The following is a 17,740-nucleotide window of genomic DNA, read 5'->3' on the forward strand; positions in this document are numbered from 1 at the left end:
TTGTCGTTTTGAGTCTTTTTTTTTTTTTTTCTCAGTTATCTTTATTTCTCTGGTTTGGGAAAGGGTATATTAATAATAATGGCCCTATAACTTAAGAGGGTTATAAAGATAACTTACAATTTAAATCCTTCTATGGCATTAACTGTTGACTTCCTATTCCTTTTAATAATTATTTAGCATGTTATAAGCATCCCATATCTTTCTAGTACAGGTGGTCAGAAAACTACTTCAAAGCAATATATTTAATTTTACCTGCTGTCAAAAGTTTAGGAGCTAGAAAGCAATAAAATCACTTACTAAAAATGCCCCTTTAAAAATAATATATGAGCTTTTCTGGAACTATTCTTACCTTCTTGCAACTTACTGAAATTCTTAATGCAAATTCTCAGAACTTTCTATTTATCCTCGTTTTAAGAATTAGTCCCTAATTTACTGTACTTTCAATGAAAAAAAAAACCAAAAAGCTTTAATAGTACTTCATATAACTGAGTAAATATAAAAGCACATATATGGTTTTCCTACATTAAAACACTATACTCTTTTAAAATATATTGCCAGTTATCATTTATTAGGGAGAATATGCCATTTCCATTTCCTTTACTTCATCCTAATGATTATTACTGTGTCCAAATCCTCTATGAAGTAATATATCTGGATGATATATTATTGATACTAACAGTCTGCAAACATTTCCAGTAGTAACTTTTTCCAATTTTATATTTCATTTTTCTGTAATGAGGGAAGGAAGAACAGTAGTTTATCCCAGTTTTTTATAGCGCTTTAGTGCATCTTAAGTAATCTCAAGTAATTTTCATTATTTGAATGTATGTAAAATGGACGAGGACAAGAATGATTTTTGACATGGTACCAAAGGAAACAGAACCAGCCGTGTTTTAGCAATGGCATTCTGCTGGGTACTTGGAGTTTGTCATTGTAAACTCCTAACAATGCTGGAAGTAGGCATTAACATCTTGTTTTACAAAAGAGGAAACCAAAGCTGTTGAAGTATTTTGCAAAAGGCCACTGAGCTAGGATGTGGAGGAATTGAGATTTGAATTCAAAACAGTCTTGGGCCAGACACTGCTTTTTCATGTTTGTCTTGATATTCGGAGAATAGTTGAGAAAAGATACGAAGTCTTTAGATTGATGAATCAACACAGTTTCATGGCTGGTAGTTCTCCTGTATTCTATTCATCTGAGAATGCAGTGAATGTTTAATTGAGTGTACAGTATTATGCGAGCTACTGCCTAGGCTGTCCGAAAATATAAAATCCAGATTCTGCCCTCAAGGAGCCTGGAATTAAGTAAAGTAGGTAAGAGATGTACACACATAATCACCTTGTCAGATGTAGGTCGCTATACTACACGACATTGGAAAAGACGGTTTTAACATTTAACAACTTCAGTATACATTATTTGTGATACAAAGACCATCATATTTTCAAAAGAGGGGAGCTCACTTTAGCAAGGGTGATGATAACAGGAAAATGAAGGTCTGGTGGAAATTTAACAACTATAGGGAGCAGATGAGAATCGAAGCAAATTGAATGGTATAAACAGAGGCAGAGTTGGGAAAATGTATGATTATGCTGGGATAATAAGGAATATTTATTGAGCCCCACTATCCCAGGACTGTCCTGGGTGCTTTACATGTGTTATTCAATTAAGCTTAACACTACTCTAAATTTGGTGGTTGTGATTCTCATAAATACAGATGGGGGAATTTAGGCTCAGAGAGATACATGTTTTCTTCAAGGACACACGGGTATGAAATAACTAATATTTTCTAATACTTAAATTCAGGCTCTTTCATACTGCTTTCAAAATAAGTAGTTCAGTTTGGGGAGAATGCAGAAGGGTTGGTTCAAGGGACTAATGAAAGATCATACCAACAGTTTAGATTAGGCCGAAATAATCCAAGGCCTCAAATGGTGGACTCTAGACTTGAAACCATTACTGAGGAGTTGGTGCATTCGTTTGCATTAAACCAGAGTGAAAGAACCAGTGGGATCTATGTATTAGGAGATTTTGTGTAAGGAATTGGCTTATGTGATTGTGGGGGCAGTTAGGTAAGTCCTAAGACCATAGGTCAGGCCCTCAGGAGGGGCAGACTGGAGCTGACGGGCAGGAGCCGCGGCCAGGAGCCGAAGCCACACTCACTAGTTACACTTTTTCTATAGGGAAGCCACCACTGTGCTCTTAAAGCTTTTCAACTGATTGAAGCAGGCCCACCCCAATTGCAGACGATAATCTCCCTTACTTAAACTCAGCTGATTATGGACTTTAATCACATCTGCAAGATACGTTAACAGCAACACCTAGATCAGTATTTGGAGAACTGGGGACGGTCGCGTAGCCAAGCTGGCCCAAAACTGACTGTTACCATTGAGGTTATGAAAAGTATTTTGAACGCTTTCCTTTTGTTTGCAAAAACGTTCTGATTCCTCTTTGGTGAGAGTTTATAACCTAGCGAAGAGATGCGGTCTTGACAGTTTTGAAGGAAGAATAAAATGCCAGGGGTCGTCCCTAGCCTTAACTGAAGGCAGGCTTGGAGAGCAACTAGGAGGTCAGATGAAGCCCAGCTGTGCATGTGTTAGAATGTGGTGCCTGCAGTGGGGTGTAGGGAGGCTTCGCAGGGGACGTTGTTGCCAAAGTGAAGTCTTTTTTTTTTTTTTTAAGTTTTTATTTATTTATTTGAGAGAGAGAGCGAGAGCACAAACAGAGGGGGTGGGGGGCAAAGGGAGAGGGAGAAGCAGACTCCCCACTGAGCAGAGAGCCCAATGTGGGGCTTGATCCCAGGACCCTCGACCAAGCCAAAGGCAGATGCTTAACCAACTGAGCCACCCAGGTGCCCCCAACGTGAATCTTAAGGGGTGAATAGTATAGCTCAGTAGAAAAAGGGAAGAGGACACACAGAGAGAGCAGCATGGGCCAGCTGAGGAGGGAGGTAGCATGGCCTCTTGCAAGAGCGGCAAGTCACTGATACGCTGAGTAGAGAGGGCCTGCGGGGGAGGGAGCCATGGGCTTGCAACAGATGCTATGCTCATTGCCAGCTGAGGAAACAGGGCTTTAGACTAAATGGGTTAGTCAAAGGGATGGGCAACTATGAAGACAGCATTGGAATTAAATTTAGGTCTGACTCCAAAATTTATGTCCCTTCTCCATGATAGTGTCATCCAAATTAAACAAGTCGTTTTTAATTTATCACCATTACAGGCAGTGGGTATCTTCTTTTCTTTAAATGTGATTTGCTACAGCCCCTCTTCGTTGTCTTCTGCAGGTAGCTTCTAGATACTCTTCTCCCCTGCTTTTTTGCCAGTTCAAATGTTACTTGCTTTAGAACTAAATATCTGTATCATGCCATATGCTTGCCTTTATTTTCCTGTTACCTAATAAACATCCCCAATATCAATCCCTTAAACCAAGTCTCATGATTCCATCTCAACCTGTATGGTTCAAAGCCCTTGAAGGCCAGCACCTAGCATGAAGCACAGCATAGAGAGTGCAGCTTAGTAAGTGTTTGCTGGACAAAGGACTGATCCTAATGCCCCCGTGTGGCTCGTTACCATCAGGTGTGTCTTGAGGGGCGGGGAGGCGGTGGGGAGTCAACTCATGATAAAGGAGAAAATGCCCCCCACTCTTATTATTAAAAAGTCTTTCAATCTCTACTTCAGCTGAACTTAATTCCTCATGACTTCATTTCCTACAAGCGGATGTCATTGGTAATGTCTAATTTAGGTATCAAAGGGTTAGATTATTACATCATATTATACTGGCCCCAGAAAATCCCTGGAATTTTTAAAAAATACTCTTTTCAACTTCTTTTGTTATTATTTTACTATTCTCAAAATGATGTGAAACCAGTCTCACCTCTTAAAATGAATACATGCCTCGGCTACCTTTAGCTTGTAGACTCCAGTCACCCACTTGTCTTGGAGATGTGTGCCTTGCTGCGGGACCTCCCTAGCTGTCTCGCACATCTCCATCTCCAGTGGTGTTACTCAACACGTTTCTGTGTGCCTTTTGGAACTAACACAAAGAAATAGGGGAGGAAAGAGTAAAAATGAAGGTAATAAAAGCAACGGTTATTTACTAGGCCTTAATGACATTCCAGACATTTTGCTAAGCTCTGCATAACCTAAACATTATCAACCATGATAAGTAGATATGGAATTATTATTCTCATTTTATAAATGGGATGAAATTAAGTCTCACTACAGTTTTGTACTTTGCTCATGGTTGTATGTGGTTGTACACAGAGCAAGTGACAGAGCCAGATTTTGAGTTCTGATCTGTGTAGTCCTAAACTCTTAATCACACTGCTGGTGTTTCACCTTCCTTTTCACAACGATGTCCTAGTTTATCCTTATTTCTTACTTCCTTTCTGATGACATTTTATGCCAGTAAGGAGGAATTATAAGGAGGGAAAAAAATCTCTTGTCTCCCTCCTCTGCAATTCCTCTACTCCACTGAGTAATTCTTAATTCTCACCTTACTTAGCTTTGGCTAGCAATGCAAGAGGAAAACAGAGACAAAACAAGGGACAGACAAAAGATAATGCCATATTACCCCTCCATTCCTGGTTTTTTCCTCTGGTGCTGTTATTATCATCCCAGCTTTCCATAGATGCATTCTTTTTCCAGTCACTGGAATGTCTGTCCCTGAAGCTTGCTTCATTACCCCTGGCCCAGAGCACCCATGGGCCCACGTGGCCCATGGAGGCCATCACAGGTGGCTTACATTGAGGAACTCCTTTTTTGTCTGGCAGGTGGTTGGGAAGAGAAGATATGACTGAATGAACACACTGTGGTTGGGCAATGGGGAGAGGAGCGTGGGCAGCATGTCAAGTTGGAGTTTGAATAGACAGAAGCATTGTTCCAAAGGAAGATTAAGTCCCACAGTTTATTGTGCATTAAATGGGCTTCTGTGAGCTGGTCAGGGAGCTCAGTCAACATTTTTAAGATTGTTACTAAAGAGAAGTATGTTCAGAGTTCCAAACAAGTTACTTGCAAACAAACTAGAGGAACACGATCACCTTTAAATTACAGCAATACCAGGATATCCAACTTTTTTCTCTGTAATGATACTTCTCCAATGACAAAAAAAAATTTTGATGCCGTTCTTCAGTTAATCAGGTAGTGGTATGGTTTTAAAAACCTATCAATTAATATGAATTTAGAAGTGTTTTAATGTTCTGTTTGATTTTCAGAAACCAAGCCACCTCCTGGCGTGTAGTTTTATAGCTATTGGTGTTTTAGTAGCATTTTTCCTGCTGATTCAAGACTGTCCCTGGACTTACTACGTATATTGTTTGTTGCCCATCCCCATATGGTATGCTGTGCTGAGAGAGTAAGTAACACATCTTACTGTCTTACCTTACACTTCATTGACAGTTTAATTTGTATTTAAAGTGCATGAGATTTCTATGGCATAAATCATCAAAGATATTTATAATATCCTCCAATCTCTGAGCCTTCTCACTTCATTTGTAGCGCACAAATGTTGCACATAAACATCCTTTTTGTTTTGCCTTTCCCTTTTGACTTCATCTTTATTGCCCTGAGGTACTATTGACCTTGTCCCCTCTTTTTGTATCCTCTATAAATAAGAAAAATCTGGACGACAAATAGGGTAATTAATATTGATGGTACTTTGCCAGAAATAACTTCTGTTTTGAATTTGTCTCATCATCTGAGATCCCCAGCGTATCTTCATGTTTCACAAGGAAATGTACATGTTTTCTTTCCACGCATTTTCCCCCTTCTTTTTGTAGCTATCATGTCAACCTAGATAAATGGAACTTTGTAATTAAATCCAGGCCTGTAATGTATACCTACAGAGAGTGGTAGATATTATTCACATGGGCCATGGTTTCTTCCTTTAAGCGCCTCCTTACAACCTGGAAGTAAGAGGGATACTTACCATTAGAGAAAACATCAGAGGTAGAACTCTCAGGCGAGTTTTAAGCACTTTAAGATAAAACCACCCAAATATTGGGCTGGTTCACGTTCATAGGCAGCGAGGGTCATGTTGCACATTATGTTGACCTCTATATTTGCACCAGTAACCTAGAATTTAAACTTGGTCTTGGGTATCCAGGCATCCTCTTGAGAAAACCAGACCCCAAGAGCACACCATGGAGAAAGACCCAAGACTTAGTAAGGGTATTTTCAGGGTTAGCCAACATGTTTGTCAAGACATGATGTGTATTTTTATTCTAATTTTTGTTAACTCCAGCTTTGACCACATTTTCTATCCTTTAAAAACATTAAGTATTTTAAAATATTAACATATTAAAATATCAAAAATAAAAATTAATATTAAAATGTTTAATATTTTAAACATTTAAAAGTATAAGACAAAAATACACTAACAAAAGTACATGTGTGGCTTCTCCATTTGAAAGGACTGGGATTGCTACATAATATATACTTAAATCAGATTTTTTTTCTCGTGTCATTTACTCTGGTTTAAAAATTTTTATTTATTTTTTTTAAGAGTTTATTTATTTATTTGACAGAGAGAGAGAGAGATCATAAGTAGGCAAAGAGGCAGGCAGAGAGAGGGGAGAGCAGGCTCTCCATTGAGCAGAGAGCCTGATGCGGGGCTCGATCCCAGGACCCTAAGACCATGACCTGAGCCGAAGGCAGCGGCTTAACTGAGCCAATCAGGGGCCCCCTGGTTTAAAAATTTTTAGAATGGAAGTTTTATCCTTGCAGAAAATTCTATTCTACTACAGAACCCCTCCTGAATTATTAAATGTCTTCATTATGAAGATGACGTATATATTTAAACTTTAAGAGGAAAGGTGATTTTGAATGTACGTTGTGTTCTATCTTTATCTTTTTGATAGGTTGTATAGAAAGTAGTACCTAAAAATTTACTTTTCTTATAAGATCTTCTAAATAATTTACAGAATCATCTCTTGTTTTCCTATGCTTATTCACTGTTGAAAACAAAAGAAGCATTCTCCTTTGGACTGGTGTTATATTTACTTAGTAGTTTTGATAACATTATGTGGCCATTGTTTTCAGTCAGAAAAAGATCATAAACTAAATGATACTGACCTTTTATAATTACTTGCTTAATCACTACAAATGCTAAAAAATTTTTCCAGTGATAAAATGTAAAGTACTCAAATATGTAATACATTTTTAACGGTTGTGGATTCACATTTAATTACAATGAGTGTACAATTAGCAGCATCTTAAATTGGGTTTGGAAAAGGTTATTTAGTTCAGAGAAAAAGTGCAATTAAGATTTTCTCTACCTAGATTAGGAAAACCTATGCTCATTAAGATATTTGAGATTTCAATATAAGATTAGCATTGGTGAATTTAAAAATTTTTCCAGTTTTTGTCCATTTGGGTTCATTGTATTTTGTTTCTGATCATATATCTATAATTGTATGTACTCATGTGTAGCCTAGGATCAAACATTTATTTATCATTAATGTTTATTTTTATTTTTATTTTTTTATTGAAAGGTTTTTATTTATTTATTTGACAGAGAGAGACACAGGGAGAGAGAGGGAACACAAGCAGGGAGAGTGGGAGAGGAAGAAGCAGGCTTCCTGCTGAGCAAGGAGCCTGATGTGGGGTTCAATCCCAGAACCCTGGGATCATGACCTGAGCCAAAGGCAGACACTTAACAACCGAGCCACCCAGGCGCCCCTAATGTTTATTTTTAAAACAAATTTTTGTGATCATTATCAAATTCAGAAATTATACTTTTTCCTAAAATACTTCTAGCTTTCAAAAAAATGACTTAAGTGAAGAAGCCATTGAGAGAAATCTGTTAGAGATTATACTAGTTTTTGAATAACCTATGAATTGAAAAATCAGTCCCTGATTTCTAGGTTTGCCCAGTTTTTACTTTTTACCATACATAACCTAAAGTTTTGTTCACTATATAGTATAAATAATCTTTTTGTAAATAATCTTGTCAAACAGGTTTAGAGTCATTCAAGACTTTGTCTTATCCCTGTTGACCTTTCCTCTAAGTCAGTTGGTTGCCTACCTGTTCATCTTTATCCTGGGAATTGAAGTATTAGTGAGTAATTTACCGCATTACAGCATTTTCAGATCTCTTTTATACATATGTAACTCCTTTTAAATGACCTCATTTTTCATTTCTTCTTTGGAATGCATTGCTAGGTTCTCAGTTTTTTCTACCGCTACACGCTCACCGCTGGACTTGTAGCTTTCGCGTGTTGGCCATTTATCACTCAGCTACGGACTCGAGCAAAGGTACAAGTACTTGTTTTGACATCAGACAGATGAGTCGCTACTTTGTTTTGATATGTGTTTAACTCAGGGAATTGTTCATTTTTAGAGAAAAGGGTAGAACGTGTCCTTACATAAAGAGCCTGGTCCTTTTGACAGGAGGACCGAGGTTACCTTTAAGTGATTCACATAGACTTTCATATAAAAATGAATTGGTCATGCGGTGATTGAAATACTCTGAGGCAGAACTGGTATGTCCTTCTCTAAATTGCTTCCTAGATTCCATTAGCCTCAAATATCTAAAGGATGGTATTGTCTAGAGCAGTGCAGCGGCTTAAGAGGCAGTGCTCGGAACTCAAGTCAGAGGAGTCACCTTTCCCCCAGCCCTGAGAATTGGCTCATGTTTCCACTTTGATACTTTTTTGATGGAGGTAACAGGAGGATAGAAATATCTTCTTTCCACCCTATGAGAACTTAGAAGCTTCTCCAACTAAGGGGGTGATTGATAATTTTGTATCTTAATCTAATTGCAAAAGTATTTCTACTTCCTTCCCTCCTGAGCTCAATCACTTGATTGCTATTGCAGGCCAGCTTTCCTTTAGATGCCATCAGTATATGGTGTCCCATAAGTTGATTGAAGCCCTTGCTGTGAAATATGACACAGGTTTAAATCCTGGCTGTTTCATTTGCTGGTCATAGACCTGGTACCACTGATACTTTAACATCTCTGAGCTCCGTTTCCTCATCTGAAATATTGTGAGTAATATAACCTACCTTATGAGGTTACTGTGGGAAGGTAATCAGATAATGCTCATATTATACCTAATACAGTACCTATCACATGACACATCTGCCACCCAGAGGAACTGTTTTACAGTTTAAACAGCTCTAAGGTTTTGCATGTAGTCTTCACAGTCGTATAGCCTGTGAAATACTAAAGACAGTTTTCTTTACCATACTTGTCTAAAGATAACTTTTTTATTTATTTTAGAGCATCTCACTGAGTTGGATTTTCTTCTCTTTGCTCCTGGCAGTGTTCCCACTGATGCCTGTTGTAGGACGAAAGCCAGATATCTTTCTAGTGTATGGACAATATTTTAACTTACTTTCTTTTCAACATAATTGTTTTTCTCCATCCACACCATGAAATCTGAACCTAATCTTGGTCATGAGTTTCAAAATAAACTAATTAATAAAAGTTAAAATACTAATATCAAACAATTAGAGATTTTGGCTCGGGCTCTGGGGAGCATTAAAGCTCCTTGGAGATGCTTCTGGGCCTTCAAAAAAATGAAATTGGACCAAACACTGATAATTTAAAATGCCAAATTTAAAAAAAGTCTAGAAGCTTTTGTATATTGAGGAATCAGTAAAAGGTTTCATATGAAAAAATGTTCTGTTTGCCAAAAATGAAAATATCTATAAGCCGTTGATGCAATCTTCATCTTTGCCTTTGAGCATGTCCACACTTTACATGTCTTAGAATAATGAAATTGTCTCCTATTCTAATCCACATGTAATGATCTCTAGGGGAGGAAGGTCTGTACCTTGACAACTTTACCATATCTAACCACGTAAACTGTTAGAAAATTCTGTATACATGCATGCTGCCATCACACTTATTTCTTCTCAATATATCCCAAATACATCTCTAAAATAATTGATTACCCTTGCTTTTAAATTATTATCAAGAAATCCACTGGCTCTGTGTGTATGTGCGTGTGCCTGTGTGTGCTTTACAAGCTAAATGATCTGTATTTCATGTAACATTTCCTTTCATTTTCTAATCATGCAATCATCTTTGCTACTTTGTTTTAAACTCTGTATAAGCAACTTTTTTTAACATTTTAACCTAATCTTTAATTGATGAGGGTAGATCTTTTTTAGCTGAAGGAATGATATTTTTTAAATGATATTTTTTGAAGTATATGTTAATTTTGGGTTGTTATTTATATGATATTTATCAGTGAACACATTTATCTCATTTCTGTGAATTACTAATATGGAATAAGTCAGGAATTATTCCAGAAAATCCATTTATTAGTAGAGCCCAAAATAATTGTATTGAATTCTAAGACCATACTTCTAAGCCATAATTTATTAGTGTTACTAAGTAAAAACATTTTGTATCTGTCATAAACTATAGTAGTATGTAAGAAGATGAATTCAAATATTTTCATTTATTTCTTGCTTCGTATTTCTGTGTGAGCTCTCCTATTGTCTTTGTCTTTTTTTTTTAAGATTTTATTTATTTATTTGACAGACAGAGATCACAGGTAGGCAGAGAAGCAGGCAGAGAGAGAGGGGGAAGCAGGCTCCCTGCTGAGCAGAGAGCCCGATGCGGGGCTCGATCCCAGGACCCTGGGATCATGACCTGAGCTGAAGGCAGAGGCTTTAACCCGCTGAGCTACCCAGGCGCCCTCTCCTATTGTCTTTATAAAGCCCCTTTCCCCACTTTGGTCAGTCTGCCTTTCTGTCCTGCTCAAGCAGTGTTGGCATAGTTGAGCAGAATTTATATACTGAAAGGAGAAGAGATTATATAAATAGTCTCCATAGAAATTTGCCACTTGCATATTTTGCTAAAGATGATTTCAAGATGCAAACGTGTTAAAACATGAGAAATCTAATTTGTATTTTTAAAAATTGTGTTTTTTCCCTCTATGCTTCTTAATTTAAATTCCTCAGTGATTTAAGTTTGTGCTGGTATTTTAGTAGCTATATTTGCAACTTCTTTACTTTGACTCCTGGTTCATGGAGAAATTTCTACTCACCATTTGATCTTTTACATCCCCTCCCTCCCTCCTTTAGAAAATTACCAAGACAGATATGTGAAACATTTAAGGATAAAATTAAAGGAAAAATAAAATATAAAAAAATAACAATAACTCTTACTTAAGTCTCTAAAACAAAAAACATATTTGCCAGTGAATTAAAATACCAAATTATTTTTTAAAAAGGAAAAGCAAAGAATCTTGATCATGACAGCTATTTTCATAAGTTTTAATGGTAATCCATGTTGAATGTATAACTACTTTTTCCCCCTTAAAAGAATCAAAACAAAAACAAAAGCAAGCAAATATGTTCCTAGGAATTCCTGCTTTGCATTCATTTTTAGCCCTGCTTTTTGCTCTTTCTTATTTCTCTTTAACCAACTCCTTTTCTCTTAGTTTTTGTATTGCCTGCTTCCAGATTGTGTCCTTAACCTTATTTCAGTTGTCCTGTTACTCAGATTTTTAGAAGGCGAGAAATACAGCTTAATATTAGTATACCATTTCCTTGGTGTCAGTTCCTTCAGCTTCAGGAACCAGACCATACCTGATGTTCTTGAAAAAGTATAATTTATCGGGGCACTGGGTGACTCAGGCTGTTAAGCAGCCAAGTCTTGATTTTAGCTCAGGTCTTGAGGTTCAGGTCTCAGGTTGTGAGATCAAGTCAGCTCATGTCAAACTCCAGACTGGGAGTGGAACCTGCTGGATATTCTCTCTCTCCCTCTACTTCTGCCCCTCCGCACCTTCTTTCCTCCCTCTCTTAAAAAAAAAAAAAAAAAAAAAAGAAGTGTTATTTGTTGTTTCTTTACTGTACAGATGCCTCACCTGCGTGTTGCCTTTGTGATCCTGTCCTGCCCTTCCTTTAGCCCCAGCAGCTGAGGAAAGTACCAAGATCAGTGCTAGAAGGAAACATGTTATCCTCCTAACAATAGTAGGGAATAGAAATGTTGATCCTTTTTGTGTGAATTAGTGCTCATAGTCAGAAAATTTATGTTGTAGATACTGATGATATGTTTGTATAACTATTTTTTATGTTGTTTTCTGTAGATTTATCCAAGTCAGGCTAAGAATTATGGTAGCTGGTATGCATAAAAGTTTAAAAAATCAAAATAATCAACAGATTAAAAAATCAAAAGTTCAAAAAGTCAAAGTAAAGAAATAAGGTAAGGATATCTAAAAAATTGTGAGAAATGAAAAATAACCCCATCCCTACTGCATCTTTTTTTTTTTTTAAAGATTTTATTTATTTGTTTATTTTTCAGGGAGAGAGAGCACAAGCAGAGGGAGGGGCAGACAGAGGGAGAAGCAGGCTCCTCACTGAGCAAGGAGCCCAATGCAGGACTCCATCTCAGGACTCTGGGATCATGACCTGAGCCAAAGGGAGATGCTTAACCTTCTGAGCCACCCAGGCACCCCCTACCGCATCTTCATCCTGTGATTTTTATTCCTGTTACACCAATATATCTATTTTGCTCTTTATTCCTGTTACACCAATATATCTATTTTGCTCCTTCATCTTGATAAAACCAAATGACTAATAGGGTCTACATTAGAGTGAATATCTGACATGTTCATATAATATGTGTTCCAGTAACTATCTTAAGAAAAATTAAAATTGTGAATTGTGTTTTAAAACAGAATGGGTGCCGGCTCGCTGGTTCTCCTGCTATCCCTGTGTGTTGTAACATCTCTCTTAAAAAGAAAAGATCGTTTTATAAATGAAGAGCTGCTGTTACATCTATTTCAGGTCAGTTACAGATTTTCAACACCGTGTTATACTAATGATAGACCAAACGGATCTTATGGTTGTATTTAATGATATTTTCTTAAGATGCCATCATATTTACATTGCTCAGTGCCTGCCAGCTGAGAAGAAAGTTCTCTGTTTAAGATATTACATGGAAATATATTCTCTAAGAGGAATGAAATTGCCAAAAGATCAGCAGGAGGCAGCCCGAAGGTGCCAAGAGAGCAGAGGTTAGGGAGATATAAGAGGCATCCATATTGACCAAAAAGCTGAGCTGTAAACAGCCTCCTTTGGTCTAAGATTCTGTACTGTTCTCCTTTGAGTCAGGGGAAGGGTCATCTTTGAAGTGAGAGCAGCCTCTGAGTATGTGTCTATAAAGAATAGCCAGTTTAATACTTTAGATGATGTGCCAGGGAAAGTAGACTTCACCTTGGTTGCTGGCTTTGGTGTGGTGAAAAGAACTTTGAACTTGAGGTTTCAAAATCAGGTCAATTCCCAGTTACATTGCATACTAGATGTGCGATTTTCAGTAATGTAGCTTCGGTCTGTTTATTCGTAAACTGTAGAGATAATACAGAGTTGTGAGCATGGAAACTACTTGTTTGGTTTTTTTACAAAAAAAAAAAATAAAAGAACACATCCAGAACACTGACAAAAGAAAACTTATAGGAGTCTTCTCAAAAAATTTCCTCTGAACAAAGCTGGGGTAATAGAAAGTAATGCCAAGAACACTCTAAAATAAAAGTATAACAACACTTAAAAGATGTTATTTTATATTCTTGGAGAAAAACAGAGAACATATAAAATGAGAAGAAATATTTTGTCAAATGTTCTGTCAAAACAAAGGAATGTATATTTCATTTTAAATGGTACACTGACAGGCTTTACACTAAAGCCCATAGGTAGCTTTGACAGAATTCACCTATAATTATGACTACTTTGGCAGAAGTGAATGTTTCTGGATCCCACTCTATAGGAACAAGTATATTAAAATTCTTTTTTTTTTTTTAAGATTTTATTTATTTATTTGACAGACAGAGATCACAAGTAGACAGAGAGGCAGCCAGAGAGAGAGGGGAAAGCAAGCTCCCTGCTGAGCAGAGAGCCCGATGCGGGGCTCGATTCCAGGACCCTAGGATCATGACCTGAGCTGAAGGCAGAGGCTTTAACCCACTGAGCCACCCAGGCGCCCCGTATATTAAAATTCTTATAGTCTTTGCTGAAAATACCCCTGAGTTAGTAAATCTGTTATGAAATTTCTTTTTACATTAACTTTATTAATTTGAATTAATTGCTCTATTGTATAGCATATTTTTGGTGATTCCAGGATAAATCTCTTTTGACATATTAACATCTCTGACATGAGAATGTGTCTTACAATTGAAAGGATCCTAGGATTGTGTCATAGCTTTATCAATAATTTTTTTTCTAAAATTCTTTTTTCAATTTTTTTTCTGAGTTCACTGAAAATATAAGAGAAATTGAAGGTACCTCAAGGGTTGGTGATGAGGTTGCTAATCTGATCTCTAGGAGATATTACTTTATTTACAGCCATAGTTATGTCATTTCTTAAAAATAGCAAATAACCCATTAGTTCAGGGGTTGGCAAATAATTCCCTAGAGCGCCAGATTATAAATATTTTCAGCTATAGGTCATATGGAGTCTGTTGTAAATTCTCAGCTCTACCACTGTCGCGTATGGGGAGCTGTAGACTACGCATGAATGAATGAATGTAGATTACACATAAGTGATTAAGTTTCGAGAAAACAGTATTTCTAGGAACAGGCCACCAGCCTACAAGCCATAGTTTACCAGTTCTCCACTTTTATATATATTCCCTGAAGAATATTGTGTTCCTTGTGTTCCCAGTACCAGGTAAACATTCAGACCCCAAATATGTGTTGAGTCAGTGGATATGACTGGGTGAGAGCCACAGGTAGAAGACACCCAACCACATGGCACCATCTGCCTTTCCATGAGTTAAGAAATCTTCAACATTAATAATGAGTATTTCTAAATAGATATGGTGTCATCACGTTTATCAGACTACTCTTGAAAGTGTAAAATGCCTTATTTTGTGCTTGTAAAGAAGGGCCTTTGCTTACTACCAGAGCTCTATCCTGTAGCCTTGGCTGTGAGACGGTGAGCTGGTCCAGGTTTAGTAGCTTTGGGGCTAGATTCCAGTTGTTCAAGCAATTTTCTTTTTTTTTAAAGATTTTATTTATTTATTTGTCAGAGAGAGAGAGAGAGAGAGCGAGCACAGGCAGACAGAGTGGCAGAGGGAGAAGCAGGCTCCCTGCGGAGCAAGGAGCCCGATGCGGGACTCGATCCGAGGACGCTGGGATCATGACCTGAGCCGAAGGCAGCCGCTTAACCAACTGAGCCACCCAGGCGTCCCTCAAGCAATTTTCTAAGGATTCTTTTTATATACAAATTAGTCTTTCACCACCTTCTCTTCTACTGGTGTGTTTTGTATTTACTTTCAGATGCTGAGCATTGTGCTTTCCATGTATGTTGTGTATACGACCCATGATAGTTTGCTCAAGAAACAAGGACTGCCTCTTTTTAACCAGATCATTAGCTGGATAACATTAGGTAAGAGGGCAATCAAACCAAATGAGTTAATGTTATTATATCAAGTCATATCTTAAAATTGTCCATTTACATCTGTATTATTGTTACTGAAAGAAATAATTTTGTTGAGTGAAAATAATAATAACCAACTATGATTTCTATCTCATGCTGGGATTTGACAAAGAAAATTAGAACTTCTGTGACCATTCATGTGTTAATAAGAATTACTTGATAGAATATTATTTACCTGATAATAAGGCTATATTTGTTCACATTTGATAAAACCCTATGGGATTCCCCAAGAGATTTTTATGCTGAAATTTCCTGTCAATTCATAAGTTCTCCATTCTTACACAGGGACTAGGAAACAGTTCACTTTTAACCTGGATTTCCCTTGCTGAAAATAACATTGATTAGTCACCTCCCAACACATTACACCTTTTATAAAGCCAGTTAAAGGTTTCAAAACACATTCCTCTTTAGTACCTTTACTTAAGGATCGTGAAATATGCATGTGAAGGAAACAGAAATAATTTAAGGACCTAAGGTTTTCCTTTCAACTAGAAGACAAGACAGGGGCAAGCTTGAATCTAGGTTTTTCCTTTAAAAAAAAAAAAAGACATTTTGTGATGCCTATGAATAGTGTAACATGCAGTTTAACCCCTCTAGGTTTTTATTTTTTAATGATTTTTGTTGTTCATCATTAAAAAAGAAAAAGCTCTTTGGATGGAACTTTACCTTAAAAATGATGGAGGCTGTTCTGCAGGCCTTCCCATTAAATTTCTTGATTTAATAAGATTATCATTTATATTCATTTTGCATGAACAATATTGATGACCACTCCTTCATTTAAAAACAAAATGTGTTCAATTTGTACTGTGTTCTGGCACTGCACTCTTCTGTTCCCTGAGAATAGTAAAGGTAGACCAAATCCCTGCCCATTTGGAGCTTATATACTGCATGGAAGGGGTGGGTAATATTTCCAGTGAGGTGACTATTAGTAATGATCTCTCTCACATGACATGTTAGTTTTTAAATCCCCAGAAAAAAACAGAAACTATGAATGAGAACTGTGGTATTAAAGGGAAGTCTTTCTGTCATAGTGCATAACTTCACGAATGCAGTCATATACAACGCACACCAGCAGGTAAACAATATACGGCTGATAGGAGGTCCCATGTCCATAGTAGCAATGTAGCCATTGCTCAATCCTCTCTAGGGCAGCCTGCCTCACCTCCTTAGTATTCTTACCTACCTAGGGATAAACTACAGTGAAGAGAAGCAAAGAAAACACAACTTGTGAGCATTTCATTATATCTCATTTTTAAACATCTAAAACTTCCAAAAAGGTTTTTTTTAATTATTATTATTATTTTTTAATCATTTTTAAAAAAAATTTTAATAAACATATAATGTATTTTTAGCCCCAGGGGTACAGGTCTGTGAATCGCCAGGTTTACACATTTCACAGCACTCATCATAGCACACACCCTCCCCAATGTCCATATCCCCACCGCCCTCTCCCGTCCCCCCTCTCCCCAGCAACCCTCAGTCTGTTTTTTGAGATTGAGTCTTTTATGGTTTGTCTCCCTCCCAATCCCATCTTCTTTCATTTTTTTCTTTTCCTACCCCCCAGACCCCCCACATTGCATCTCCACTTCCTCATATCAGGGAGATCATATGATAGTTGTCTTTCTCCAATTGACTTATTTCGCTAAGCATAATACCCTCTAGTTCCATCCACATCGTCGCAAATGGCAAGATTTCATTTCTTTTGATGGCTGCATAGTATTCCATTGTGTATGTGTGTGTGTGTGTGTGTGTGTGTGTGTGTGTGTATATATATATATATATATATATATATATATATATATACCACATCTTCTTTATCCATTCATCTATTGATGGACATCTAGGTTCTTCCCATAGTTTGGCTATTGCGGACATTGCTGCTATAAACATTCGGGTGCATGTGCCCCTTCGGAGCACCATGTTTGTATCTTTGGGATATATACCCAGTAGTGCAATCGCTGGGTCATAGGGTAGCTCTATTTTCAGTTTTTTGAGGAACCTCCACACTGTTTTCCAGAGTGGTTGCACCAGCTTGCATTCCCACTAACAGTGTAGGAGAGTTCCCCTCTCTCCGCATCCTCGCCAGCATCTGTCATTTCCTGACTTGTTAATTCTAGCCATTCTGACTGGTGTGACATGGTATCTCATTGTGGTTTTGATTTGTATTTCCCTGATGCCGAGTGATGTGGAGCATTTTTTCATGTGTCTGTTGGCCATCTGGATGTCTTCTTTGCAGAAATGTCTGTTCATGTCCTCTGCCCATTTCTTGACTGGATTATTTGTTCATTGGGTGTTGAGTTTGCTAAGCTCTTTATAGATTTTGGATACTAGCCCTTTATCTGATATGTCGTTT

General features: G+C 37.3%; 1 protein-coding gene across 1 annotated transcript in view; it reads left to right on the top strand.

Annotated features, from left to right (window-relative positions):
• PIGN (phosphatidylinositol glycan anchor biosynthesis class N) overlaps window positions 1-17,740 on the top strand; it is a 111,600-nt gene that overhangs the window by 45,031 nt on the left and 48,829 nt on the right. Inside the window, exons 17-22 of the mRNA XM_080821151.1 lie at window positions 5,210-5,349; window positions 7,953-8,052; window positions 8,157-8,249; window positions 9,217-9,308; window positions 12,632-12,740; window positions 15,228-15,336. Of these exons, the coding sequence (XP_080677277.1) occupies window positions 5,210-5,349; window positions 7,953-8,052; window positions 8,157-8,249; window positions 9,217-9,308; window positions 12,632-12,740; window positions 15,228-15,336 (643 nt within the window). The remainder of the gene's footprint in view (window positions 1-5,209; window positions 5,350-7,952; window positions 8,053-8,156; window positions 8,250-9,216; window positions 9,309-12,631; window positions 12,741-15,227; window positions 15,337-17,740) is intronic.

The sequence above is a fragment of the Martes martes genome (assembly GCF_963455335.1).
Source record: "Martes martes genome assembly, chromosome: 13".
NCBI classification, from domain to species: Eukaryota; Metazoa; Chordata; class Mammalia; order Carnivora; family Mustelidae; genus Martes; species Martes martes.